This window comes from Orcinus orca, chromosome 2 (genome assembly GCF_937001465.1).
Source record: "Orcinus orca chromosome 2, mOrcOrc1.1, whole genome shotgun sequence".
NCBI lineage: Eukaryota > Metazoa > Chordata > Mammalia > Artiodactyla > Delphinidae > Orcinus > Orcinus orca.
The window spans coordinates 193228167-193251496 of NC_064560.1; the positions used below are offsets into that span (position 1 = coordinate 193228167).

The window sequence follows — 23330 nt, forward strand, 5'->3', positions numbered from 1 at the left end:
CATGCGTGTTTATGGTATGCCTGCGGGTCCTTCCATCTACAATATTTTTCTCAGCTTGCCTGACTTCCAAACTCCTATTCGTCTCTCAAAACCCCACTCAAATATCCTTCCACCATGAAACTTTCCCAACTCTGCCTTGAGCAGAATTAAATCCTTTCAGTCTTGACACTCAGACAGAAGCTTGGTACTTCATTGCCACTTTGCATTCCACAAAGTATAGTCACTGGATGTCTGCCTGTCTTTGTGCTCAGCCAGACCAAGAGCTGCTCAAGGGGACAGCATTCACCTTTGTCCCTCCAGTGCCCACACAGGACCTGGCACCCACAAGGGGTTTGGGACATGCATGTTGATACAGAGACAAGCTGCTGATATTCTTGTATATAAATAAATAGAGTTATGAAGTCATTCAGCAAATATTTATTAAGCATGTGAGCCCTGTTGTAGGAGCTGGGAACATGAGTCTAATCAAAAGAGATAAACCCTTTGCCCGGTGCAGCTCACATTCTGCTGGGAGAGACAGGAAGTAAAAGATAAACGGACGAACGTATCCAGGTGATGATAACGGCTGTAACAAACAGTGAAGCTGGGCAAGCGGAGGGAAGGCTATTTCAGGGGAGGGGTCTCTGATAAGGGGGGATGTGTGGGGACCAGAAGGACCTGAGGGAGTGAGTGTGCAGGTCCCTATGGGAAGGGCGCTCCAGGCAGAGAGAATGGCCAGTGCAAAGGCCCTGAGGTAGGAGACAGCACGGCTTGTTCAAAAGGAGGCCAGGGAACAGGTGGAGAGAGTGAAAGGGATGATCAGAAATGCATCAGGGGGTGGGGCGCTGTGGCCTTGAGGGCCACTGTCCAATCTTAGTGTCCTCCTGGGCCCGAGACAGGACATGCCATGGTCTGACTTAGGCAGTAGAACACCGAGGAACATGGCTGACCATCCTCTGGCAGACCCCTTCTGAGTGTTGCCCCTGGGGGGCATTTCCTGAGTGCCAGCATGTGCCAAGCTCCAGGCTGTGTTAGCTCATGGGATCCTCCCAGCTTCCCTAAGAGGAGGTTTCTAGTGAGCCCACTACCCAGCTGAGAAAACCTGATCTCCCAGAGCAAGACCAACATGGGGATGGAGAGTTTTCTGTGGACTTTCTTAAACTTTCGTGGTCCATGGAACCCCTGTCCCAGCGGAGTTTTCTCTGCAGAGTGACAGGCCCCAAGAACCCTTGGCTTCTAAACGGCCATGAACTCAGGCCAGGGCAGTGCCTGCACTGCCTGAATGCCCAGGACACACTCAAGTTGGCAGCTGTCTCCCTGTTGATTTCTGGGTCTTTGCACTTTGTTAAACCTACACGGAGGAGTTTATTTTTATCTCCCTGGCATCATGACCCGTTACTCCAGCCCTGCCCCGCCCTGCCCCCTTCGTGCTGCAGCTGTGCGGTGCTCTTCTGCCGTGGCCTTTGCCACACAGGGCTGCAGGTGTCTGCTTGCTCACCTGCTAGATCCACCTGAGCGTGAGTGGCCCAGCACGGATGCTGAGACGTCCTCTCTGCCCCCCGCCCCCAGTTCACCCCTGGCCCCATGGAGCTGCTCCCCACGCGTTCGCAGAACAGGAAGAAAAACGTTCAGACCTGCGCTTACAAAGCAGCAGAGCTTACAATGGGATTTGAATGATGCATGCACGTGAAGCAGAAAGAGAGGATTGGGATGGTGATTTCTAGCGAACGCTCACAGGTCGGTGAGTCCAGATGCATTAGGCCCATGGGGCTTCCCTCTCAGCCAGAATGGAAGAACCAGGTAGAGGTGGCTCTGGGTGACACAGCAGGACTGCCAAGGAGTCTGTGAATTCCAGGGGGGTTGAAGTGACAAAATCCAAGTCTTTCCGGAATATTCATCTAGCCCAAGGATAAACTGAAGGGGAAAAAATCAGAAAGCAAGGAGATTGGTTTGGGGTTCTTTGTTGCAGGCTTATTTGCTTCATGAGTGTCTAAAACCAAGATGGGAAGGAAGGCTTGGGCAGAGGGGAAGAGCACTAGCTAGACGGAAACGAAAATGCTGCCTTTCATCCTGGTGGGAAGTCGCCCCGCAGTAGTTTTCTTTCCCTAACTGCAGTGGAGGTTGTAAGAGAGATGCCAGCTATTTTAAGGGCTGAGTAGGACCCTCGCCCGCACCCCCGCGCAAGAGGCTAGTCATATAGATATCATTCGTAGAGTTGCGCTGGATGAAATATACCAGAGTCTTTGACCTTGAAGAAGCTGCTGGATGTGACTGGAAAGGAGAAGAGACAAAGTGACTCCAGGGCTTAGCGGCTGGAGAGCCGGAAAGCGATCCTGAATGCCAGAGTGGGGACATAACCTCTTCGTCCCCAAGTTCCTACAACTCCAGCGCATCCTTTCCTTGAATCTGCATCGAGCATAGTCCGAGCCCAACCGTACCTGCCTGGGGTCCCGCTGCGTTAACACTGAGGGCAATTTCAGGGAGGGTCGGTCTGTCCCGCCCAGCTGGCCAGGCTGTCCTCTGTTTCTGGGTCTTCCACCAGCCACCTCTTTGTGCCTTATAACGGTCTCTGCTGTAATCATTTTAAATTAGTTAAAATAATCATTTTAAATCTGTTAAAATAATTTTTAACACATTAAAAAACGGCTTTAGGGGGCTTCCCTGGTGGCGCAGTGGTTGAGAGTCCGCCTGCCGATGCAGGGGACACGGGTTCGTGCCCCGGTCTGGGAAGATCCCACGTGCCGCGGAGCGGCTGGGCCCGTGAGCCATGGCCGCTGAGCCTGCGCGTCCGGAGCCTGTGCTCCGCAACGGCAGAGGCCACAGCAGTGAGAGGCCCGTGTACCGCAAAAAAATAAAAAATAAAAAAAAAATCAGTTTTATTAACTAACGTATATTAAGTTCACATACTTAGTGAACAAAGCATTTCACAGTCCACTGTACGATCCTCAATCAGAATACAGATTTCACAGGAACTCGGAGGCATTCTTCTTCTGGTATAATGATCGGAGAATTGTGATTTCTATGGTTCACAAAACGGGGCCTAATTATTTAGTAGACGTGGATGAACATTACTTTTACTACCTCTTAGGGATGGGTTACTATACTTTTCTTGGGTATCTATGAAGATGTCTTCATTTCAGCCATGTCAACTAATATTTGTGACTTCTATCTATTGCTTTTATGAATACCTATGCCCATCTCCCCACAAGGGTCCCAGTGCCCAGGGCACTTCCACCCAGAACAGCTCACACCAGGCCTTTGCCATGTCACTCTCAGCCTCCTCCCATCTTCTCCACGTTCCAGGGATCTGTGGTCCCTTCCTACACGTGGGGTTCCCTCACCCTGCCCTCAGACCCCAGAATTCAGGCTCCCACACCCCACAGCCCCAGAGGCAGAAGGATACCCTCTCCTCCCTGCACCAAGGCCCACTTCCCTTTTCCCATCCTGGAAAGCAACAGTGGAAGCATCCGTTTTCTTCAGAGAACTTTCCATTCCACCACAGGGTGGGGCTCCCCAAGGCCTCGGCAGGGCTGTCACAGTGCCACTTACTCAGCCCTCACTAGTGGCGTGTGACATACTGACAGTCCTGGCCACGTGGCCCTGCCACGCACAGGCCACTTCTCACAGTCTGTCCTCCACGTGAGGCAAAGCCAAGGTCAGGCCTGTGCACCCCACCTCCCGGCAGGGCCGGAGTCATGATATCCTGTGGGTAAATCTGTGTTGGAGCTGGCAGACATCTCCTGAGAGCAGATACTTCTCAGAAACAATCCTGTATAAACTCACATCAAAGGGAGAAAAGCCAACCACCTTCTGCAAAGGCGGGTCTGGCTGGTGAGACTCTGATCTACTTTACTAATTAGGAAGGACTGACGACTGGGATTTGGAGACATTTCTCTAGTTAAAATCTACCCCAAAATGATGGCAGGCACTCACCTAACATCTGCATGACTGAAAAAGTCCCCGACCTCTCCTGATACGAAGGGCCCTTCCCCAGAGATAAATTCCAGCTTCCTCCCTAAAATACACATCTGATCCTTGGGGTGTCCTTTTTTTTTTTTCAACCTGCTTCCACAATTTTAAGATGTCCAGCAATGGGAGAAAACTGCTAGGAAATTCAAAAGTGCAGTTTATCTCCAGTGAGGTGTTAGTAATAGAAAAGGGAAACATGGTGAGGAGGCCAGATTCTGAGGACAAAGGGGACATTTTCTGCTCCAGACACGCCAGGCTCAAGGTGACATCAAGAAATACAAGCAGAGCATCCAAGAGGCAGGACTAGGGTGTAGGGAGGACAGAGGCCTGAGATTTGGGAGTCACTTTCCAGAAGCTGGAATCAAGCCCTGGTGTGGAAGCATTCTCCTGCACTTAGGGAGGGAGATTAGAACATCTCCATTTTTAGGGGCTAAGATAGAAAGTAGGCGGCATCCGGTCAAAGGCTCTTGAGGTCTGACTCTCAAAAAAGCCAGAAATGTCAGACTGTCTGAACACGAGGCCCTGAGTGGTCCAACTTGATATCCGCAGGCTTACATCAAAAACAGACTTCAGAACTGCCAGGGAAGATGATGGAGAAGTGCATCTGACCTTACTCAGCTCTGCCTATTGCATGAGTCAAGCTCTTTGTGGCTCACTGTTTGTTTAATGGGGTCCACAGTGATGGATTCTTGGTGATGTACCCTTCGTGACCCAAATTCAAAAGTGGACATTCAAGTCAGCTCCCACAAAAGCTGCTGCAGAGCCCCAAGCGTTCAGGTCCCCAGTGCGAATGGGTAGAATCATCACTCAGGCTTGTGGGGACTCAGTGATGCCAAAATGTGTTTTAAGGGCATGTTGGTCACCATATCATTCTTGGGCAGGATTGCGGGACCTTCCCAGATGTTACGAAATTAAAGATGGAGATGGTAGTTGAGTAATCACTTTTCAGCCCTAAAGTGCAAAGTTGTTTTTCTTTCAAAATTCCAGCTTGTCTCCTCTGTCTGAAAGACCCACTTTTTCAGCAGTCCAGCCGATGACATCACTGGAGTAGGAGTTATGTAATTTAAGGCCACCACACTTCCATAGGGCTTCCCAGAACAGAAGATATCTCCAGAGGCCACTCTCACCATCAGAAAGCCCAGCTGAAGTTGCGACCTCTTTCACTTTGGGTAAGTAAATGACCATCTTTTTTTCCTCTCTTATCAGAGTAAAATATAAGAGAAGATTCATATCTCAGGGGAAAAAATTTTCCTTTTACAACTAATATTGGCAGAGTTTTCAGCTTTCTGTTTCAGCTTTCTGTTCTGTTGTTTCTGTTGTTGTAATCCTGAATCCATTTAAGAGACTGTGTTCCATGCCTACTTTGGGTTTTAGATGCTTTTCCAGAAGAGGAGGAGGAAGGATGTTTGAAACAGGAGAGTACCTCCGGCAGCTCTTTACCTCAAGGTCGCATGAAACATGGAGAAGCTGAATGCAGTCATCAGAGCTCCGTGTGGACTCTGACCAGTTACAGTCTACAAATTCCAATTTATAAAAATCAAATTGGTCTCCCCAGGATCGCTTACAAAATTTCATAATGCCAATAACTGGTTGGGTTATTTGTGGATTGAAAACAGTATCTTATGATGTGATTGGGTTGACATCCTTTAATATCTATGTCTGTATTTCAAATGCCTTTATCATCACCTCACTGTTGAAGTTGGAATTAATTTGAAGAAGGCTAATTTGTTGAAGAAGTAGCATGCACCAGTGTTCTAATGTGCAGAACTCAGAAAGTATCACATAGAAATTACAGAAGCGATCATGTCTAGTAGACTTGCCCAATGTCACTCTTGACTTTTTCAGGTAAGATCAAATATGACTAAACATATCAATAGCTGCTGGGTTTTGACCACGTACTACGTGCCAGGCAAATATCAGAGCTAAGACTCGGAACCAACAAAGGAAGCTTTCTCCTCTCTGGCCAACTTTACGTAAACACAGGCAGCAGCTGGTAAAGACGACCTCCTGAAAATAGGCTCGGCTTGAGCAAACACGTGCCGTGGCCACGGACCCAGCCGGGTCCCATGGGATGGCGGGCCGTGTCTGCTGAACCAATCAGATTCAAGCTGAAGTAAGAGGTTTCTGCTGGTGGCATAGGTGACAGTTCCTGGTTTCCTGGGCAGGGTGAAGCCTTGACCCGTGTATTACTGTCCATTTGCTGTTGTAACAAATTAGCACAAAGCTAGCGGCTTCAAACAACACAAGTGTGTTATCTGATATTCCTGGAGGTCAGAGGTTCAAAATCAGCCTCACTGGGCTAAAGCCAAGGTGTTGGCTAGGGTTGTTCTCCTTCTGGAGGCTCGAAGGGAGAAGCCGTTCCTTGCTTTTTCTGACTTCTAGAGGCTGCCTGTGTTCCTTAGCTCATGGCGCCTCCTCCATCTTCCAAGCCAATGGCATAACATCTTCTACTCTCCTCCTGCCTTTGACCGCCCCCTACCTCCCTCTTTTACTTATAAATGAAATCACTTTCACTCGTGATGACGTCAAGCCCACCTCCATAATCCAGCATCATCTCCCCATCTCAAGATTCTTACCTCAACCCCATCTGCAAAGTCCCCTTTACCATGTAAGGGAACATATTTGCAGGTTCCAGGGACTAGGATGTGGACACCTTTGGGGACCATCATTCTGCCGACTGCACGGCTCTGGGGTACAACAGCCCATGTTTTGGTCTGGCGGTGCCCGGGCAGCCCCTGCCTCTTGCTGACCTGTGGTCCCTCAGGAGCACACAGGAGCCAGGCCCCCTCCACTGCCTCCCAAAGCTACCCTTTCCTGCCCAGACACCCACACTTCAGAGGGGACTCGACCCCTGTCTCACACGTTCAAGGTGACCTGGAGGAGGAAAGGGAGGGAAGCAAAGCAGACCACATCCGGGGTCTGTCTCAGCATCCACAACGAACCGCTCCCCTCCTTCCAGCTTCTCCTTAAACCTCCTGGTGGTGAAAGCTCCAAGGCTGGAGACGAACAAGAATCCCACTGCCAAGAAGCCAGGCCCTCCTGGAACTCGGCTTTCCGGAATTTTAGTTCCTTAGTTTCCTAGTGTGCTAGGTGCCAGGTAATCCCTGAACTGTTCCTCAGCTCAGGAAGAGCAGAAAAGGGGTCTCTTGGTACTTTCCAACCTCGTGTTCTGACACCAGAGTAGCCCACATGAAGGAGAGGTTGCTTACACTCGGAGGGACCAGGACACTTTATCGTCACATTATTACTACCGTGGTCATCACCATTATTATTGTCGTGGTGGTCATCATCATTTGAGCTTCATATTTGATGCTTTGCAGCCTACAAGGGGATTCTACAGGTATAATCTCCTTCAAGCTTCACCATGACTCTTTGTAATAACTGCCGTTATTCCCATTCTACAGACGAACAAACTGAGGCTCAGAGAAGTTATCTGACTTGCCCAGAATCACAGTTTGGTGACCCCAGGACCCAAGTCCAGGCTCCCTAACACCAGGCCCATTCTGTTTATGGTCATAGCACGCTAGGTAAAAGAGGTCTGACCCTGAGCTGGGCCTGGAAGAAGAGCCATGTATAAACAGACTGGCTCCTACCGCCGTATGAATGTAGGCAAGTCACTTCACTTCTCTTCACCTCTGTTTGCCCATCTGTACAATGGGCACAAGACAGCCATCCCTCCTCCCAGGCATGTTGTCAGGATCAGGTTACCTGAAGCCCAGCACAGCCCACAGATCACAGGTGTGGCTGACAGTGAAGGGTCGGGTCTGGCATCAGGGGCTTACTCTGCAGCCCCAGCGTCGGTGGGAGATTGGGGCTGAGACAGAGATGCTTGGGTTTTCCATGGCACATAGAGCTTCCTTAGCACGTGCAGCGAAGCACACGGGAAGGAATGGCATGAGGCCCAACGGCAGTCTTCGGAAGCAGCTCCCACATGTGTGTGTAGGACAAGGGGGCTGCCAGGGGGAGGGGGCGCGGAGGGGCCCCCAGGTATCTGAGTGTATTGCTTTCCTGTGGCTGCCAAAGCAATCACTACAAGACACTTAAAACCGATTATGTTATATTGATGGAGTTATGAAGCAGTTCTAATCAAAAGCTATTTTTAAAAAATATGTATATTTAATTATACATACATGTATGCCTATGTACACACACACCCCCCCCAACTAATTGGTTATATTACATTAATGGAGCTATAAAGCAGCTCTAGTCAAAAATATTTCTTCCAGAAAAGTCTAAATGTATTCATCCATCTACATATATTAAGGCAAAATGAAAGATTTTCTTTATGCTAATTAACCGAACATTGAAAAATAACGTAAGCAAAATAATTAGTTTGGGCACATATGCAAGTGCTACAACTAGCTTCTTGGGCTTGCACCTGACTCTCATACGTCTTTGGCATTTTCCAGAGAATGTATTTTTCTCTCAATATGGTCTTATTGTTTTTAATGGTTCCATATAATGGCCTGAACTTTTTTTCCTTCAAATTTTATGGTTCATAAATTTAAATTAGCACCTTCAATGGACTCTTCTCTTGGACCAGAAAATATTTAATGAAGAAAATGTTCTCTCTGCAGGTGTTGAGGTATCTGATAAACTCTGAGCAAATTCTGCCAAGCAGAGGCTATTCTCAAGTCTAATTCTTTGCATATGGAATTAGGTAAATATTTCAGCCCAGATATTTTCACGGGTGCTGTCTTTTTGCCTTAGTTCGAGCTCCTTCAACAAATATTTTCACCACATTAAACTCTTCAGGTAAGTTGTAGCTATTTATAAGTTTTGATTGCTTTGTCAGATTTAGATGTGGCAGATCAGGGGCTGTCCCAATTTCATCTCAATTTTGTACAAAATATGAACTTCTCCAATTGAAAAGATGCTTCCCACAAATTGAGACATCCCAAAGCTCATTATAAAATTCAACAATTAAACCTTGTGCACCATTTGACCACTCATCGCTTAGTTTGATCATTTTCTCCCGTGCCTTTTTAGCTATAAATTTCAATTATTTTCTGCATAAAATTTTGTTTTCAATAACTACAATCTGCTAAAGGTTCTAAAAGCTGCTGCTTCAGTGCTCCACTCATTGAATACTTGTTCGAAGATTCCTCATCGATTTGGAAAAAATTCTACAAAATTTCTCAACTCTGCTGTAACAAATAGTTGAGTAACATTTTACAGCACTTAGTGTCTTCTAAAATTGATTTACGATGGGCGGCAGAGAAAGAAAATGCACGCTAGAGTTGTTTTAATTCCTCATCCAGGGAATTCCCTGGCGGTCCAGTGTGTAGGACTCTGTGCTTTAATTGCCGAGGGCATGGGTTTGATCCCTGGTTGGGGAACTTCACAAAGATTTCACAAGCCCCACGGCACGGCCAAAAAAAAATTCCTCATCAACTTCAGCACAAAAGTTCGTAGTTCAGTAATTCTGAACTACAAATCTTATGTTTTAGGATTTTGTAAATCTTGTCAAATATAACCTCCATATCAATTGGTAAAATACTGAAACTCGTTTATATGCAATTACAAATTGTGTGTGCAAAGTTACACATTCATCATTGACTTCCCTGAGAGACAGAAGTTCAGGACTTAAATTGTCATTAAACGTTCTTTTTTTGCTCATTGTTGCCAGAAGGACTCATTGCAAAATTGAAAAGTATTGCCAAATAACAAAATAAATACTTCATTGTGGATTTATGCCCTGAAATCAATGACAGAAGAAGAGTGTCCTTTCTCCTCCATACGCTCTGGGTCAGAACCCTGTAAGCCACAGATATGTCATAGCCTCCTAACCCTTCATTTCCCATGTCCTCTGCTGACCTGTCAGCTGGCAGCCCAGCAGCTGATTCTCTTCTCTGCCTGCACTCTCCCTTGTGCTTTCATCCAGTCCTGTGGCTTTAAATACCAAATACCATCCATGTGATTACAACTCCCAATGATGTATCGCTGTATCAGACGTGGTCTCCCAACACCAGTGCTGTGTAGCCAACTGCCCCAGTATCCCCACCTGATGTCCAACAGACAGCTCAGCCTTCACACGTCCAGATGTGAACCCCCGATCTTCCCCGCCAAGAAACCTGCTCCACCGTCACTCTGTCGTCTCCAGTTCAGTTGACTGCAGCTTCCTATTTCCGGGGGCTCAGGACAAACATCTAAGCATCATGCAATTCCCCTTTTGTCATAACCCATATCCGACTGGAAATCATGGTGATTCTACCTTCAGACCATACCTAGAGCCTGGTCGCATCTCACCGCTTCCATGGCTGCCCCTCCCCGGCTAACGGGTTTATTCAGTATACTTACTGTCATCGCCTCTCTCCTCCCATAAGGCTAGAAGCACCTTGAGGGCAGGGGGTGTTGCTTGTTTGATTCACTGCTATGTCCCAAACACCTAGAACAGTGCCTAGCACATAGTGTGTGCTCAGTACATACTTGTCTAGTGGATGAATGAATGGAGGGACCCATGGATTTTACCCAATGTGAATGGCACAGTGTGTGGGTTGCAGCATCACAGCGAGAAGGTCATCACGTCCTCCGCAGATGAAAGTCGGGCTCAGAGACACAAAGTGATTGCCTAAGACTGCAGAGCCGAATAGATTTTCCCGAGATCAGTTCTCTTACGTGATATCTTGTGTTGGATGCTATGAGTTATGCCCAGTTGAAGGGAAGGACTCTTAGGCATCACTAAGGATAACGATGATGATAACAGTAGCTAACGGGTAGCAAGTGCCTACAAAGAGCCAGGAACCCTTTGAAGCACTTTGCATATATTAACTCATCCAGATGGGAGGAGGAATTTTAGGTGTGGAGTGCCAGAAACCCCCCACCTTCTACTACTGCCCTCACCTCCTCCACCTGACTGGTCCCCGTCCCAGTGGATCAGCATCCCTGAGGGCCGGGCCTCTTCCTTGCTTCATTCCATCTCCGGTCATCGACCACTGTCTCCATGTCTGCCTCCCTCTAGATGGCGAGCACCTCCAGGGGGCTGGGCCTTGTTCCCCGGATCTCCAGCACCTGGCAAAGTACTGGTGCAAAGTAGGTACTCCTTCAATCAAACACGAGCACCTACTTTGTGCCAGTACTTTGTGTAACGAAACAGTGCTGATAATAATGGTATGGTTGCAAATAAGACTCGTCCTCCCTTTCCACTGAGCGCTTCCTCTAAGCCAGGCGACCAGGCCAAGCTCTCCACAGATACACTCGCCAGTCCTTGCCACAATCCCACAAGAGGGATACAATTAGGTCCAATGTTCAAAAAGGAAAATAAAAGTCAGTTGGTCTAAGTGGCCCACAACAAGTAGTTACGTCAAGATTTGAACTCGGGTTTCAAAAGCCCTGGTCCTTTCCTTTATACCCGGGGTCAGCATACTTTTCCTCTAAGGGAATAGGGGGTAAGTATTTTCAGTTTGGCAGGCCAAAGGGCCACTGTTGCAACCACTCAACTCTGCTGTTGTAACACAAAAGGTAAATGAATGGATGCGGCTGTGTGCCAATAAAACTTTATTTTCCAAAACTGGGGACACACTGGATGGGCTGCGGGGTAGAATGGCCGCCTCCCATGTGATGCTCTGTGATGTTCATTGCAGGTCACCGTGGATGGCCTCCCAGACCCTCCTGGAGTTCCAGTCCTCCAACCAGAGCCAGCTCCCGCCTCCAAATGCCACGTCCTGCGACAGCGCTCAGGAAGCCTGGGACCTGCTGCATAGAGTCTTACCCACATTTATCATCACCATCTGCTTCTGTGGGCTGCTGGGAAACCTCTTTGTGCTGTCCGTCTTTCTCCTGGCCCGACGGCGTCTGAACACGGCAGAAATCTACCTGGCCAACCTGGCGGCTTCCGACCTGGTATTCATCTTGGGCTTGCCCTTCTGGGCAGAGAACATCTGGAAGGAATTCAACTGGCCTTTTGGAGCCCTCCTCTGCCGCGTGGTCAACGGTGTCATCAAGGCCAATCTCTTCATCAGCATCTTCCTGGTGGTGGCCATCAGCCAGGACCGCTACTGCGTGCTGGTGCACCCCATGGCCAGCCGGAGGCGGCGGCGACGGCGGTGGGCTCAGGCCACCTGCGTGCTCATCTGGGCCATGGGGGGCCTCCTAAGTATCCCCACGTTCCTGCTGCGCTCCGTCAAAGCTGTCCCGGAACTGAACATCTCCGCCTGTGTGTTGCTGTACCCCAGCGAGGCCTGGCCCTTTGCAAGGATGGTGGAGTTAAACGTGCTGGGGTTCCTCCTCCCACTGGTTGCAATTGTCTTCTTCAACTGTCACATCCTGGCAGCCCTGCGAGGGCGGGGGGAGGTCAGAAAGACAAGGCACGGGGGGCCCACGGATGGCAAGACCACGGCCCTGATCCTCTTGCTTGTGGCTGCCTTCCTGCTCTGCTGGACCCCCTACCACTTCTTTGCCTTCCTGGAATTCCTGCTCGAGGTGCGGGCTGTTAGAGGCTGCTTCTGGGAGAATTTCACCGACCTGGGCCTGCAATGGGCCAACTTCTTTGCTTTCATCAACAGCTGCCTGAATCCAGTGATTTATGTCTTTTTGGGCCAGCTTTTCAGGACCAAGGTCTGGGAACTTTATAAACGATGCATCCCTAGATGACTGATTTATGTCTTTTTGGGCCAGCTTTTCAGGACCAAGGTCTGGGAACTTTATAAACGATGCATCCCTAGATGACTGACTCCAATATCCACGTCCCATAGAAAAGAAATCCTTCAACTTTTCTGGTGGAATTAAAACAGCGGGGAGGGACTTCCCTGGTGGCACAGTGGTTTAGAATCCTCCTGCCAATGCAGGGGACACGGGTTCGAGCCCTGGTCCGGGAAGATCCCACATGCCGCGGAGCAACTAAGCCTGTGCGCCACAACTACTGAGCCTGCGCTCTGGAGCCGGAGAGCCACAACTACTGAAGCCCGCGCACCTAGAGCCCGTGCTCCGCAACAAGAGAAGCCACCGCAATGAGAAGCCCACGCACTGCAATGAAGAGTGGCCCCCGCTCGCCGCAACTAGAGAAAGCCTGCGCGCAGCAACGAAGACCCAACGCAACCAAAAATAAATAAATAAAATAAATAAATTTATTTTAAAAAGTAAGCATCAGGGAGCCAAGAAGTGTGACTTCCTCATCAACTATTACTGACGTAATAAATACTACTGTAATAAGCTGAATGATGGTCCCCCAAGATCACCAGGACCTAGTCCCTGGAACCTGTAAATGTGTACAGGGTAATGGGGACTTTGCAGATGTAATTAAGCAAAGGATCTTGAGATGGAAAATTATCCTGGGTTATCTGGGTGACCCAATGTCATCACAAGGGTCTTTATAAAAAGAGGAGGCAGAAGTGTCAGAGACAGAGAAGGCTGGAGGGATACAATGAAGGCGCCACAGGCCAAGAATTGCAGGTCCCCTGTCGAGACGTGAAATGGCAAAGAAATGGATCCTCCCTGGAGCCTCCTTCTGGAACCAGCCCTGCTGACATCTTGATTTCAGCCCAGTGATGCCTGGTCTCCAGAACCAGAAGGTAATAAATCTGTGTTGTTTTTAAGTCACCAAGTTTATGGTTAATTTGTCACAGTGGTAGGAAACAAGTTTCCAGTGAGCATGTCTTGTTACCTTTCCACTTGCCTGTCCATCCAAAATGTTCTAAGTTAACTGCTAGGACTAGAGAGATGACATAGCTAGAGAGCCTATCCACAAGGAGCTTGCGTAGATCGAAATAATTATAGTATAAAAAAAAAGTAAATGAGAAATCGCATGCACGTGACACAGACCCAGTACCTGGAGCATTCAGAGGGAAAGGGGATGGTCTCCTTCTAGGGTTATCAAAAAAGAGGCTGTGGACTCTACCCGGAAGATGGCGGAAGAGTAAGACGCGGAGATCACCTTCCTCCCCACACATACATCAGAAATACATCTACACGTGGAATAACTCCTACAGAACACCCACTGAATGCTGGCAGAAGACCTCTGACCTCCCGAAAGGCAAGAAACTCCCCACGTACCTGGGTAGGGCAAAAGAAAAAAGAATAAACAGAGACAAAAGGATAGGGATGGGCCCTGCACCAGTGGGAGGGAGCTGTGAAGGAGGAAAGGTTTCCACACACCAGGAAGCCCCTTCGCGGGCGGAGACTGCGGGTGCCGGAGCGGGGGAGCTTTGGAGCTGTGGAGGAGAGCACAGCCACAGGGGTGCGGAGGGCGAAGCGGAGAGATTCCCGCACAGAGGATCAGGGCCGACCGGCACTCACCAGCCCGAAAGGCTTGTCTGCTCACCCGCCGGGGCGGGCGGGGCTGGGAGCTGAGGCTCGGGCTTTGGTCGGAGCGCTGGGAGAGGACTGGGGTTGGCGGCGTGAACACAGCCTGCAGGGGGTTAGTGCGCCACGGCTGGCCGGGAGGGAGTCCGGGAAAAGGTCTGGACCTGCCAAAGAGGCAAGAGACTTTTTCTTGCCTCTTTGTTTCCTGGTGCGCGAGGAGACGAGGATTCAGAGCACTGCTTAAAGGAGCTCCAGAGATGGGCGCGAGCCGCGGCTAACAGTGCAGACCCCAGAGACGGGCATGAGACGCTAAGGCTGCTGCTGCCGCCGCCACCAAGAAGCCTGTGTGCGACCACAGGTCAGTCTCCACACCTCCCCTCCCAGGAGCCTGTGCAGCCCGCCACTGCCAGGGTCCCAGGATCCAGGGACAACTTCCCCGGGAGAACGCATGGCGCGCCTCAGGCTGGTGCAACGTCACGATGGCCTCTGTCGCCGCAGGTCCAGCCCGCACTCCGTACCCCTCCCTCCCCCCGGCCTGAGTGATCCAGAGCCCCCGAAGCAGCTTCTCCTTTAACCCCGTCCTGTCTGAGCGAAGAACAGACGCCCTCAGGCGACCTACACGCAGAGGCGGGGCCAAATCCAAAGCTGAACCCCGGGAGCTGTGCGAACAAAGAAGAGAAGGGAAATCTCTCCCAGCAGCCTCAGAAGCAACGGATTAAAGCTCCACAATCAACTTGATGTACCCTGCATCTGTGGAATACCTGAATAGACAACGAATCATCCCAAATTGAGGAGGTGGATTTTGAGAACAAGATATATTATTTGTTCCCCTTTTCCTCGTTTTGTGAGTGTGTATGTGTATGCTTCTGTGTGAGATTTTGTCTGTATAGCTTTGCTTTCACCATTTGTCCTAGGGTTCTATCCGTCTGTTTTTTACTTAAAAAATTTTTTTTCTCTTAATAATTGTTTTTTTTTATTTTAATAACTTTATTTTATTTTACCTTATTTTATTTTATCCTCTTTCTTTCTTTCTACTTTTTCTCCCTTTTATTCTGAGCCGTGTGGACGAAAGGCTCTTGGTGCTGCAGCCAGGAGTCAGTGCTGTACCTCTGAGGTGGAGAGCCAACTTTAGGACACTGGTCCACAAGAGAGCCCCCAGCTCCACATAATATCAAATGGCGAAAATCTCCCAGAGATCTCCATCTCAACACCAACACCCAGCTTCACTCAACGACCAGCAAGCTACAGTGCTGGACACCCTATGCCAAAAAACTAGCAAGACAGGAACACAACCCCACCCATTCGCAGAGAGGCTGCCTAAAATCATAATAAGTCCACAGACACCCCAAAACACACCACCAGATGTGGACCTGCCCACCAGAAAGACAAGATCCAGCCTCTTCCACCAGAACACAGGCACTAGTACCCTCCACCAGGAAGCCTACACAACCCACTGAACCAACCTTAGTCACTGGGGACAGACACCAAAAACAACAGGAACTACAAACCTGCAGCCTGCGAAAAGAAGACCCCAAACACAGTAAGTTAAGCAAAATGAGAATACAGAGAAATGCACAGCAGATGAAGGAGCAAGGTAAAAACCCACCAGACCTAACAAATGAAGAGGAAATAGGCAGTCTACCTGAAAAAGAATTCAGAATAATGATAGTAAAGATGATCCAAAATCTTGGAAATAGAATAGACAAAATGCAAGAAACGTTTAACAAGGACCTAGAAGAACTAAAGATGAAACAAGCAACGATGAACAACACAATAAATGAAATTTAAAGTACTCTAGATGGGATCAAAAGCAGAATAACTGAGGCAGAAGAACGGATAAGTGACCTGGAAGATAAAGTAGTCGAAATAACTACTGCAGAGCAGAATAAAGAAAAAAGAATGAAAAGAACTGAGGACAGTCTCAGAGACCTCTGGGACAACATTAAACGCACCAACATTCGAATTATAGGGGTTCCAGAAGAAGAAGAGAAAAAGAAAGGGACTGAGAAAATATTGTAAGAGATTATAGTTGAAAACTTCCCTAATATGGGAAAGGAAATAGTTAATCAAGTCCAGGAAGCACAGAGAGTCCCATACAGGACAAATCCAAGGATAAACATGCCAAGACACATATTAACCAAACTGTCAAAAATTAAATACAAAGAAAACGTGTTAAAAGCAGCAAGGGAAAAACAACAAATAACACACAAGGGAATCCCCATAAGGTTAACAGCTGATCTTTCAGCAGAAACTCTGCAAGCCAGAAGGGAGTGGCAGGACATATTTAAAGTGATGAAGGAGAAAAACCTGCAACAAAGATTACTCTACCCAGCAAGGATCTCATTCAGATTTGATGGAGAAATTAAAACCTTTACAGACAAGCAAAAGCTGAGGGAGTTCAGCACCACCAAACCAGCTTTACAACAAATGCTAAAGGATCTTCTCTAGGCAAGAAACACAAGAGAAGGAAAAGACCTACAATAACAAACCCCCAAAAATTAAGAAAATGGGAAAAGGAACACACATAACCGTAATTACCTTAAATGTAAATGGATTAAATGCTCCCACCAAAAGACACAGATTGGCTGAATGGATACAAAAACAAGACCCATATATCTGCTGTCTACAAGAGACCCACTTCAGATCTAGAGACACATACAGACTGAAAGTAAGGGGGTGGAAAAAGATATTCCATGCAAATGGAAACCAAAAGAAAGCTGGAGTAGCAATTCTCATATCAGACAAAAGAGACTTTAAAATAAAGACTATTATAAGAGACAAAGAAGGACACTACATAATGATCAAGGGATCGATCCAAGAAGAAGATATAACAATTGTAAATATTTATGACCCAACATAGGAGCACCTCAATACATAAGGCAAATACTAACAGCCATAAAAGGGGAAATCGACAGTAACACATTCATAGTAGGGGACTTTAACACCCCACTTTCACCAATGGACAGGTCATCCAAAATGAAAATAAATAAGGAAACACAAGCTTTAAATGATACATTAAACAAGATGGACTTAATTGATATTTATAGGACATTCCATCCAAAAACAACAGAATACACATTTTTCTCAAGCACTCATGGAACATTCTCCAGGATAGATCATAACTTGGGTCACAAATCAAGCCTTGGTAAATTTAAGAAAATTGAAATTGTATCAAGTATCTTTTCCGACCACAACGCTATGAGACTAGATATCAATTACAGGAAAAGATCTGTAAAAAATACAAACACATGGAGGCTAAACAATACACTACTTAATAACGAAGTGATCACTGAAGAAATCAAAGAGGAAATCAAAAAATACCTAGAAACAAATGACAATGGAGACACGATGACCCAAAACCTATGGGATGCAGCACAAGCAGTTCTAAGAGGGAAGTTTATAGCAACACAACCCTACCTTAAGAAACAGGAAACATCTTGAATAAACAACCTAACCTAGCACCTAAAGCAATTAGAGAGAGAAGAACAAAAGAACACCAAAGTTAGCAGAAGGAAAGAAATCATAAAGATCAGATCAGAAATAAATGAAAAAGAAATGAAGGAAATGATAGCAAAGATCAATAAAAATAAAAGCTGGTTCTTTGAGAAGATAAACAAAATTGATAAACCATTAGCCAGACTCATCAAGAAAAAAAGGGAGAAGACTCAAATCAATAGAATTAGAAATGAAAAAGGAGAAGTAACAACTGACGCTGCAGAAATACAAAGGATCATGAGAGATTACTACAAGCAACTCTATGCCAATAAAATGGACAACCTGAAAGAAATGGACAAATTCTTAGAAATGCACAACCTGCCAAGACTGAATCAGGAAGAAATAGAAAATGTGAACAGACCAATCACAAGCACTGAAATTGACACTGTGATTAAAAATCTTCCAACAAACCAAAGCCCAGGACCAGATGTCTTCACAGGCGAATTCTTTCAAACATTTACAGAAGAGCTAACACCTATCCTTCTCAAACTCTTCCAAAGTATAGCAGAGGGAGGAACACTCCCAAACTCATTCTATGAGGCCACCATCACCGTGATACCAAAACCAGACAAGAATGTCACAAAGAAAGAAAACTACAGGCCAATATCACTGATGAACATAGATGCAAAAATCCTCAACAAAATACTAGCAAACAGAATCCAACAGCACATTAAAAGGATCATACACCATGATTAAGTGGGGTTTATTCCAGGAATGCAAGGATTCTTCAATATACACAAATCAATCAACGTGATACACCATATTAACAAATTGAAGGAGAAAAACCATATGGTCATCTCAATAGATGCAGAGAAAGCTTTCAACAAAATTCAACACCCATTTATGATAAAAACCCTCCAGAAAGTAGGCATAGAGGGAACTTTCCTCAACATAATAAAGGCCATATATGACAAACCCACAGCCAACATCGTCCTCAATGGTGAAAAACTGAAAGCATTTCCACTAAGATCAGGAACAAGACAAGGTTGCCCACTCTCACCACTCTTATTCAGTATAGTTTTGGAAGTTTTAGCCACAGCAATCAGAGAAGAAAAGGATATAAAAGGAATCCAAATCAGAAAAGAAGAAGTAAAGCTGTCCCTATTTGCAGATGACATGATACTATACATAGAGAATCCTAAAGATGCTACCAGAAAACTACTAGAGCTAATCAATGAATTTGGTAAAGTAGCAAGATACAAAATTAATGCACAGAAATCTCTGGCATTCCTATACACTAATGATGAAAAATCTGAAAGTGAAATCAAGAAAACACTCCCATTTACCACTGCAACAAAAAGAATAAAATATCTAGGAATAAACCTACCTAAGGAGACAAAAGACCTGTATACAGAAAATTATAAGACATTGATGAAAGAAATTAAAGATGATACAAATAGATGGAGAGATATACCATGTTCTTGGATTGGAAGATTCAACATTGTGAAAATGACTCTACTACCCAAAGCAATCTACAGATTCAATGCAATCCCTATCAAACTACCACTGGCATTTTTCACAGAACTAGAACAAAAAATTTCACAATTTGTATGGAAACACAAAAGTCCCCGAATAGCCAAAGCAATCTTGAGAATGAAAAACAGAGCTGGAGGAATCAGGCTCCCTGACTTCAGACTATACTACAAAGCTACAGTAATCAAGACAGTATGATACTGGCACAAAAACAGAAATATAGATCAATGGAACAGGATAGAAAGCCCAGAGATAAACCCATGCACATATGGTCAGCTTATCTTTGATAAAGGAGGCAAGAATGTACAGTGAAGAAAGGACAGCCTCTTCAATAAGTGGTGCTGAGAAAACTGGACAGGTACATGTAAAAGTAGGAGATTAGATCACTCCTTAACAGCATACACAAAAATAAACTCAAAATGGATTAAAGATCTAAATGTAAGGCCAGAAACTATCAAACTCTTAGAGGAAAACATAGGCAGGACACTCTGTGATATAAATCACAGCAAGGTCCTTTTTGACCCACCTCCTAAAGAAATGGAAATAAAAACAAAAATAAACAAATGGGACCTAATGAAACTGGTAAACTTTTGTACAACAAAGGAAACCATAAACAAGACCAAAAGACAACCCTCAGAATGGGAGAAAATATTTGCAAATGAAGCAACTGACAAAGGATTAATTTCCAAGATTTACAAGCAGCTCATGCAGCTCAATAACAAAAAAAACAAACAACCCAATCCAAAAATGGGCAGAAGACCTAAATAGACATTTCTCCAAAGAAGATATACAGATTGCCAACAGACACATGAAAGAATGCTCAACATCATTAACCATTAGGGAAATGCAAATCAAAACTACAATGAGATATCATGTCACACCGGTCAGAATGGCCATCATCAAAAAATCTACAAACAATAAATGCTGGAGAGGGTGTGGAGAAAAGGAACACTCTTGCACTGCTGGTGGGAATGTGAATTGGTACAGCCACTATGGAGAACAGTATGGAGGTTCCTTAAAAATCTACAAATAGAACTACCATATGACCCAGCAATCCCACTACTGGGCATATACCCTGAGAAAACCATAATTCAAAAAGAGTCATGTACCAAAATGTTCGTTGCAGCTCTATTTACAATAGCCAGGACATGGAAACAACCTAAGTGTCCATCATCGGATGAATGGATAAAGAAGATGTGGCACATATATACAATGGAATATTACTCAGCCATAAAAAGAAACGAAATTGAGCTATTTGTAATGAGGTGGATAGACCTAGAGTCTGTCATACAGAGTGAAGTAAGTCAGAAAGAGAGAGACAAATACCGTATGCTAACACATATATATGGAATTTAAGAAAAAAAAATGTCATGAAGAACCTAGGGGTAAGACAGGAATAAAGACACAGACCTACTAGAGAATGGACTTGAGGATATGGGGAGGGGGAAGGGTAAGCTGTGACAAAGTGAGAGAGTGGCATGGATATATATACACTACCAAACGTAAAATAGATAGCTAGTGGGAAGCAGCAGCATGGCACAGGGAGATAAGCTCAGTGGTTTGTGACCACCTAGAGGGGTGGGATAGGGAGGGTGGGAGGGAGGGAGACGCAAGAGGGAGGAGATATGGGAACATATGTATATGTATAACTGATTCACTTTGTTATAAAGCAGAAACTAACACACCATTGTAAAGCAATTATACTCCAATAAAGATGTAAATAAAAAAGAGGCTGTGAAGGGAGTGAACTGTGAGCTGAGTTTGACAGGGGTTAGAATCTGGTACATGGAGAGAGGGAGAAAGGGCTGGTAGAGGTAGAACCGCATACACAGGTAGAAAGCGTGGGCTGCAGGTGAAAGGATATCTACTGAACACTTAATGCTTCAGTATCTTTCTTGCTGCGAGGGTCCCAGCAGTGAACCTGAGCAAGTCTGTCTTCCAGGAGGCCGTGGCAACAGAGACGATAATTAGGACAGTGTCACAGAGTAGGGTGATCCAGTGTCAGGTGAGAGCAGGTGCTCTGGGAGCAGAGAGAAGGGGTGTCCAGCCTGGGGTGCTGGGAGGGGACGGCTCGAGAGGGTTTCCCAGAGGAAGAGACATAGAAGCTGAGTCCCAAAGGACAAGCAAAATGGGGGAAAGGAGTGTTCCAGAGAAAAGAAACTAATCAGATCCGGAGACAGGATGGTTCATAGGTTAAGGAGGAGGATGAAGGAAGGAAGGAAGGATGAGGCAGCCCTGGAAGGATTCGAGGTTTGAGGAGGATGCAGGTGTTGAGAGGATACATGATGGTCAAGGGCAGGGAGGGAAGCCTGAAGGTCTTCCAGCGGCTTTGAGGGCCCGGCTGGAGCCAGGAGGCATGCATTTCTTATGTGAATTACTCTAGCCAAGCTCAGCGGGCCCGAGAATGGTAGACAGTGGATTGCTCCAGAGTTGGGGATTTGTCAGATGGGCAGCCAACGTTCAAGGGTGTTGGGGATTCTGGTTATACTACGGGAAATGGCTCAATTGGGGAAGAAAATGAACATAGGAGATGAGGGAAGCGGAGTACTGTTGATATGGTTAAAGAACAGGCGTAGCAGGCGTACCTAGATGAGAGGGCAAGAAAAATAGGAGGCTGTGGCCACAAGTAAGAATGTTTGCACAGAACCTTCCAAAGGTGGGGCCATCCAGGAGATGACAAGGACCAAGGACAGCCATGGCAATGCATGGTTGGAATAGAAGGACAAGACAGTCAAAGACTAGCGAGGTGAGGGATGGGTTATCAGGCAGGCAAGATGATGGAAGGACCTGGGGAGGAGAGGCCAGTAGGCCAGGTGCCAAGGCCAGTCTCCACGGAACAGTGCGGGACGGGGGAGGAGCCGCCTCTCCTGCTGCACGGGAAGGACTTGTCCTTATGCGATAGCAGCAACGACCCAGATTCATTCAAGAAATGGAAAGGACGCCGGTGTTGCTGGAGCCTGGTGATGGAGAAGCTGGCAGGGGCTGCGCCACCAGGCCCTCATAAGCTATCAGGGACAACACTCTGATCAGCGCCCCAGCCCCTGTAGGTTTCCTGGAGAGCAGAGAGAGGCTCGGGTGGCCTGGATTTAGGTCAACAAGCAGGAACCCGCCTCCACACGGATCTAATCTGGACCACACGGTGCTTAACAAATAGTTAAATTCCATACAAAAAATCCATCTTCGGGGCTTCCCTTGAACACTTGGAAGCTCTTGCAATGCTGAATCTGCACTCATTCCTTCATCTGATATTTATTGAGCATCTGCTTTTGCCGGGCACTTAAGTAGGGAACTTAAGCAGGAAACAAGACAGAGGAGCATCCCTGGTCCTCTTGGAGCTGACCTCCTGGGGCTTCCCCAGGGAGCCGAGGAGCAGCGCCCCTGCTGACAGATCAGGCCTCTTCCCCAGGGGCGGAGGCTGCACTCACTGGGCTTGCTTGCCTCCAGCGCGATGCAATTTCTGAGCCCCTGCACAGGAATCCAGTGAGCAAAGCCCCGTAGCAAAGTGGCCAGAATAGGCAGAAGTATCCGGCAAGAAGAGAGAGTTGGAAAGAGAAAATAACATCGTCTCTTGCGCAGTGACCCCAACATGCCCTCTTTCCTTCTTTCTCGGCCCCTGCTTTAAAGCTGTAGCTTACAACAATCCTTACAGGACTTGCAAAGAACAATCCCACGTTCTAGAAGAGTGTGCTGGCCTGAGAAATCAGAACATTGCTCATCGGCCTGAGGTTCAACAGTAGACTGTCAACACGGGCTCTGATAAGCAAACACCTGACTTATGGAATGCCCGTCACATTTACCAAAGCACAGTGCATGGTCCTACAGCAGGACAGAAATTGGCAAACCCCACAATTAGGATTCTGTTCTTCTACTGGGAAGGTCAATTATTCATTTGCAGATGAGGAAATTCCTGCCTTGGTTAAGAGGATCAATGCTGAGGGAGACATTAATATTTTTGAGTTCCCTGAGTGGACGTGCCTGCCTGGCATATTTCACACCTGGGTCCAGGCCCAGACCTCACCTTGTAGGGCTAACGAACACCTGGCATGGCGGGTTAGCAAAGGGTCTCCTAGCATCGCCAGCTCCAGCGCCCCAGCTCCCACTCTCTCTCTCTCTCTCTCTCTCTCTCTGAAGGGCCGAGTACAGACATGGAGCTTCCTCTCCAATCCACTTCCAGC

At 46.8% G+C, this 23330-nt stretch overlaps 1 protein-coding gene and 1 long non-coding RNA gene across 3 annotated transcripts; one reads left to right on the forward strand and one right to left on the reverse strand.

Moving 5' to 3' along the window:
- Positions 1-402: 402 nt before the first annotated feature.
- LOC125963393 (uncharacterized) lies at positions 403-11591 on the reverse strand. Its single transcript, XR_007475295.1, has 2 exons — positions 9953-11591; positions 403-2548 (listed from the first exon to the last, which is right to left on the reverse strand). It is a non-coding gene; the product is annotated as an uncharacterized LOC125963393 (long non-coding RNA).
- BDKRB1 (bradykinin receptor B1) lies at positions 2888-12684 on the forward strand. 2 transcript variants are annotated; one of them, XM_033419691.2, is made up of 3 exons: positions 2888-5117; positions 11532-12504; positions 12580-12684. In XM_033419691.2, exons 2-3 carry the CDS (start codon positions 11542-11544, stop codon positions 12613-12615), a joined length of 999 nt encoding a protein of 332 aa, XP_033275582.1. In that variant the 5' UTR covers positions 2888-5117; positions 11532-11541; the 3' UTR covers positions 12616-12684. The 2 variants fall into 2 exon arrangements, 1 of the variants encoding a protein (XP_033275582.1); XR_007475290.1 differs by lacking the exons at positions 11532-12504; positions 12580-12684 and adding an exon at positions 5323-9946.
- Positions 12685-23330: the final 10646 nt, after the last annotated feature.